Below are 6,583 nucleotides of genomic sequence, written 5' to 3'. Positions count from 1 at the left end.
TTTCGAGGGTAACCCCATTCATGTTTAAAAACAAACCTCCCATGAATTTTTTTGGTCGGTCAAGTATCCGTTAATTCAAATAAAAATTTCCTGACTTTCTTTTTCCAACATCGGCCTCTCGCGAAAGTAACTTTAAATCAGAGAGAGTTAACTGTCTCGTAGCGTTTTGAAGCATTATTTATCGACCTACTGAAAACAACGAAATTATGATTTCATGTGACAAGACTTTAACAATAAATTAACCCGCCTTCATAAGAAAGCTTTCAGCTACCTGAAGTTTGGATCCTAACCCCATTGTTAGAAAAAACCTTTCATTTTCATGTCAATTAAGTATCCGTTAATTCAAGTGAAGATTTCCTGTCTTTTTTTGCCCAACCGCGGGTTTCCGCGACAGTACAACTGTTAAAATTAATCAGTTAACAAAGACATCAGTTTTAAGACTCTTATCTTTACTTTTGCGACATCATAATGTTCACTGATTGACTCTCCAACATGTGAGAAAAATCAACCCACAAAACATTTGCTTTCTCACGTTGTTAAGCTGGTAAAGAAGGCAATAAATAAGAACCACCTGTCCGCTAAAAGAAATCATTTTTCCTTTTCTTTGTAACGCAACATGGCAAACCTCACTGATTCAAACTTGACAAACGTTACAATGAAAGGCGAAGCAAAAGATGTCTTCAGCGTGGTTATTGTATCCTTAGCCATCATCATTAACGTTATCGCCTGTCCATTCACAATTGGATTGAACGTGTTGGTGATGATGGCGATAAAAAGAAAACCGAGGCTTCAGAACAACTCGAACATCATGTTGGCGTGTTTAGCCGTCACTGATGTGTTAACAGGTCTCAGCACGCAGCCTTCCTTTATACTGTGGCAGACACTCTTCCTCCTTAGAAGCGACATCGCTGATGTCTTCTCGGCAATTAACGGGCTTAGCATTATCGTGCTGTCGTATTCATCGGCTCTTCATCTCATGATGGTTGTTGGCGAGAAACTGATAGCAATCAAATATCCGTTTTGGTACCCCTACATTGTGACAACACGAAACATTAAGATGGGTGTCTTTTTTTGCTGGGCTTATAGCAGTTCTTTTGGGATACCTCTTCGCCTAATCGACGGAAGGAGCGCTCTGTATTATATTTCTGTCTCACATATCTTTTTTGCTTGTGTTGTTTTCGTTTCTTGTTCTTACATAATCCTTTACTTGGAAACACGTCGGCACCAAAAGAGGATCAAGGCTCAGCAGCTACCGCAAGAACAAGTAGAAAAATTCCTTGAGGAGAATAAAGCATTGAAGACAACAGTATTAGTGGTCGGTGCTGTTGGACTATGTGTGTTTCCAGTATTTGTTTACCTTGTTCTGTTAGCTGTTCGCTTTTTACCGAGAATAGATTCAATGACCGTAATTATACGCACTTTTTTGATGATAAACTCTGTTCTTAATCCACTGATTTATTGCTGGCGACAGGAAGAAATAAGAAAATTTGTATTTAGAAGTGTAGTGCAAGTCTCAGGAAATGAAACTGAGTAAATCTCACTACGCGAAAAGTTAAAGGCGAATTTTTGTAACGTGACTGTCTTCTTGCCACACGTAAGTTTATTTATATATTTCTAACAGATACTTGGTTTTATGTCATCTCTAGTCTATAACTGAGATCATAGTTATGGTTTTTTAAAAGCATGTTTAAACGGTACTTTTTCCTGCTCCCATTTCTTCTAAAAGCAGCGAACGTTAGAAAAGTCGTCTTTAGAGAATGTACATTTTCGACGATGAGCTGGGGATACTATGATCTCGGAAATAAGTTATTCGTATTTACCATCCATAATGATGATGACATCAATTATGTTCAAACTATTTGATCGAATCGGATTAAACTTAAAATCCATAAAACTATAACAGTATTAAATATAGCTGATCATTTGAAAACTTTTTGTGAAAAAAAATTATTTTGCCTGTGTGCATTGGAGAACAATCGAGGTAACGGAGCAAATATCTAGAGAGTTAATTAAAGTGGTGATAATGTATGATCATATTGAACTTTAAGTGCTAATAATAATATTAATAATGAACACTTCTTTTGAGTCTTTTGTTTATTTAGCTGAGCACAAGTGCTCTACGATTTCGCGTAAGTTCTTCAATTAATGGTTTTCTTCGTACCTATTTGATCGATTTCAAAAGGTAACTGTTGGTACCTCCACATCTTCACCTTTGCGTCTTGAATACGGCGTTCCCCAAGGCTCAATACTGGGCCCTTTACTGTTCACTTTATACTTTATACATGACACCTCTGTAAGGTGGTATTCACTCGCAAAATTTAAACTGCATGTTCTACGCATAGAATACTCAAATTTATACTTCCATCATTCTTCGCACTTGTGGTTTCGTGGAACACCGAGAACATGTTAAAGAGTAACCCCAATAAAACTGAAGCACTTTACTTTACCTCGCGATTTAGCAAACAACCAGCTTTTTGTGAGGCTGTAGACCTATCTAACACCACGGTCAAAGTGAATACAAAGGCCGAGAATTTGGGTGTAATCATGGACAGAACGCTGTCGTTTTCCGACCATATAAAGGAGACGTGCAAGAACGCAAGCAGTGCGATAAGATCGATTGGTCGTTTCCGGAAATACCTTCCACGCGATGGGCTCAAGAGGTTGGTGAATTCTCTAGTGATTTATAGACTGGACTTCTGCAATAGTCTTTTATTTGGTATTCCAAATTATCAAAAAGTTAAACTGCAGAGGATCCAAAATGTAGCAGCTCGGTTGGTATCAGGTACACGCATCACTGACCACATAACACCCATACTTAAGAATCTACACTATTTGCCAATAGAGGCAAGGATCAATTTCGAGATACTACTGACAGTACACAAATTACACTAAATGGACAGTCCGCTGAATACTTGGAACCCACAATTAAAGAATACCGTCCCTCACGCACCCTACGATCGTCATCTCGTTCTCTGTTATGTATACCATCACATAAATCCAAGACCTAATGCGGCACCGCAATTGTGGAATTTAATCCCTCAGGACACTAAAGAATCAGAAACTACAGAAACAATTAAATCTCGGCTCAAAACATTTATGTTTGTCTGAGTTAAAAGGGGCTATTGAACTTCTATTACCATGGAGAACTGTTAAGATTAATAGTTCAGATAGGCCTTGGATAAATAAGAGGATAAAGTCATCCATTAACAAGAGGCAAGAGGCTTTCATTATATATGGCAAGGACTCTTACAGCTATAAGATGTGGAGAAATAATGTCCAGAAAGAATTAAGTCTGCTAAACGTTCTTACGATAGGAATAAGGTTGCTGATCTTGAACTTGGTCATTTGTCTAGTAGGAATTAGTGGAACCATATTAAAAGCTTGTCTAGAAAAGACATTAAGCAAGATTGGCAATATCAATTCCTGGGTCAGAACTGCCCAGATATGCTCTCACTTTTAAATAAGGTGAATATATTTTTTATCAGTTTGACAGATCACTTTACACCCCTGGAGCCTCCAGCCCTGTCCCTCAGGAAGTTAAGCCCTGAATTCCTGGTATCTGAGTGGGAAGCTTTTCGGGCCCTCTCGGCTGTGACGATTGGAAAGGCTATTGGCCCTGACTGCATCCCGAACAGAGTACTAAAGGACTTTGCGCAAGAACTGGCACCAGTTGTCAAGGTTATTTACAATACATCTCTGACCGAGGGTTATTTTCCTGACGCCCTGAAGGCCTCACTGTTGAATCCAACTCCTAAATTCTCTCCTCCGCAGCAGATAGAGACAGATTTGCGACCGATCGCTCTGACGTGCACTCTTGCTAAGGTGCTTGAAGGATTTAAGCGGGAGCGTTTGATCACACAAGTATCTCGTCTGATTGACCCACGTCAGTTTGCACGTGCTGGGCATTCTACCACCGACGCGTTAGTGTTCTTGCTTCAGGCGGTGTATGAAGCAGTGGATGCAGGGAACTGGCTTGCTAGACTGTTTTTCGCTGACTACTCTAAAGGTTTTGACATGATTGATCACAGTGTTCTAATTGATGAGCTAAGGAAGATGTATGTGCATCATGTCCTAGTAAACTGGATAACAGCGTTTCTGTGTGTAACAGGACTCACGCTGTGAGAATCGAAAACGTTATATCTGAGTGGAAAACGCCTAAGTGTGGTATACCACAAGGCACCAAGCTAGGAGTCATCTTGTTTACGATCATGACACATAATTTATTGCGCTCATGGAATTTTCGGTAGCCTCGCAGCTCCTACAAGGTCTCACCTGATTGGAGACCACCCTTGAGGTTTAACAAAAGAACAAATAACAGAAACAATGGCCCTTTTGTTTTAGGCCTAGGGTCCATTGTTTCTGTTATTTGTTCTTTTGTTAAACCTCAAGGGTGGTCTCCAATCAGGTGAGACCTTGTAAGAGCTGCGAGGTGACCCGGAATTTTACAATAAAGTTTGTTGATGATACAACAGCCCTTGAGATAATTCCCAGGAATAGTGTCAGTTTACTCAATTTTGCTACAAATGATATTTAGGCCTTTTCTGAAGATCATAGAATGAAACTGAATCCTACTAAGTGCAAGGAAATGCTAATCAATTTCATGAACAATCATAATTTTATTGTCAATCCTATTGTAATTGGTGGTAATTCAATTGAGAGAGTCCTGACATATAAGTTATTAGGTGTTTATATAAGTAATGACCTGAAATGGAGTTGATAATGTAAATTGGCCACCTTACAGAGATTCTAAAAGCTGACGTTTCGAGCGTTAACCCTTCGTCAGAGCGAATCGAGGAATTATGGGTTACGTGTAGTTTTTAGAGTAGAGTAGGAGCTACACATTTTCTCGTCTTTCAATTAATCTTTTAACGCCAGTATCGGAGACCTGGACAACTCTTCCTGAATGTTCATCTTTGTGAACCTATGCGAAACTCTATCGATGCAAACGTTTAGCGTAGCAGTTCAAGGTCGCTGGTAGCCACAGTGTCTTCCTAACTCGAAGCCATTTTCGATCCTGAATGAAATTCAACAGCGGCTGTCTGCGCGCCTGAAGGGGAAGCTCACTTCAGTTTTATTGGCAAATGATGTTAGAAAGCATGAAAGCATCTATATCCTCGAATGTGAAAGATGACAATAATGTATTTCTTGAGTAAAGCCGTCCCCGGGGCCATTATCCTTAAAGTAAGCCAATCAGACAGCTTCATTTCTTGTCCCACGAGCGCCAATATTTCCCCAGTATGGCGCCGTGTGTTGCGTAGAATGATCTCGCGCGATTCAGCACAAGATTTTTGTTTCTCAAAAAAAATCAACGTTGCGAACAGTATTGACTAATTATTTGGCAAAAATCAATATCAATTTCAATGTATCAATGCTCTGTTTCGATCTTGAAATACTGTAGCAGTTCACAAGGACTCGAATAACGGGGAAGCCGATGAATTGAAATCCTCACCTTGGAGCGAGAATTGAAAATGAAACTGAAGCGAAGTGAGCAATAATAGTCAAGAGCTAAAGGATATTTTATTTCTCCACAAAGGTCAATCAATACACTAGCTAAAGAAAACGGCGTCCGATTTTATACCATGCCAGCATAAAAGAAAGGAAAGAGCTAGCTGGATAATTTTATATGTCATCTTCCGAACTTGAGTAACTTCTGTGAACATTCCTTCAAAGATGGCCTAAACGAAAATCATCGGTGAAAAGTATGAGACAAGTTCGAAATGGTGATCTGGGATTTGTTATTTAATAGTAATAGCAGCAGTTTCACTAGCAACCTTTGTGGGTTTCCTAATGGTGTTTTTATTAGAATCCGCCTTACAAGAAGGGGTTCCTCTCCACTGACTAGAACATTCACCAGTCAGCAGGTATTTTGGGGGGAATTATGTGTGTGTGGATGGTGAGTTGGGGAAAAATCATAGACAAAAGTTAGGGTTAGTCTGTAAAATGAGGGGGAGATGTTCACAAAGAAAACTCTCAAGCCCACAATAAGGTTAACAAAAGAAACAAACTCTGTGTGAAATTAAGACAAAATCCGATAGAAAATCGAGCAATTTCAGTTTTTAGTGGAAAAAATCTTGTACCAGAATAAATTTAAGTATTTTACAGTCCTTTTTACATTTCCTGAAAGCTAAAGATATAAACATTTGCCTGAAATAACACCGAAAACAATTTCCCATGGGAACGAGAAAAATTATATTTCAACGTTCAGAGGAATTGTGCAAACACAGGTAAAATTTCATCCTCAGTTTAATTTCACCAGTACTTTCAAGTGTTTCTTACGAGGTTCAACAGTTGTTTTTGACGTTTGGTGTTGCTAGAAATGATTTTTTTTTTGCGAAGATATTGAAAACAGTCGTACAGAAGTTTGCAACACCATGTTTATAATCTTGGTACAAGGTTTTTGTCCACTTGTTACTCGAACTTCTGGTGGATTCCGTCTTAAAATCTTAATTTAAAAAACAACCAGAAGTACAAGCGTGTATTAAAAGGGAGGAACTTTCTAAGACAAAGCTTAAATAAAATAAAATAATAAATAAATAAATAAGGGAAAATAAATGGAGAAAATTGAATGAAAATTAAAAATAAG

At 38.7% G+C, this 6,583-nt stretch overlaps 1 protein-coding gene across 1 annotated transcript; it reads left to right on the top strand.

Annotated features, from left to right (window-relative positions):
* The first annotated feature begins 616 nt into the window (after positions 1-616).
* LOC138054123 (melanocortin receptor 5-like) lies at positions 617-1,534 on the top strand. Its single transcript, XM_068900621.1, has one exon. It carries the CDS (start codon positions 617-619, stop codon positions 1,532-1,534), a length of 918 nt encoding a protein of 305 aa, XP_068756722.1.
* Positions 1,535-6,583: the final 5,049 nt, after the last annotated feature.

Source organism: Montipora capricornis, chromosome 6 (assembly GCF_036669925.1).
Source record: "Montipora capricornis isolate CH-2021 chromosome 6, ASM3666992v2, whole genome shotgun sequence".
NCBI classification, from domain to species: Eukaryota; Metazoa; Cnidaria; class Anthozoa; order Scleractinia; family Acroporidae; genus Montipora; species Montipora capricornis.
The sequence above is the reverse complement of the archived record's forward strand: the minus strand, read 5'-3'. Positions and strand labels throughout refer to the sequence as shown.

Bases quoted from the DNA above. Each gene is read 5' to 3' on its own strand.
- LOC138054123 (XM_068900621.1), top strand. From the start codon at position 617: ATGGCAAACCTCACTGATTCAAACTTGACAAACGTTACAATGAAAGGC.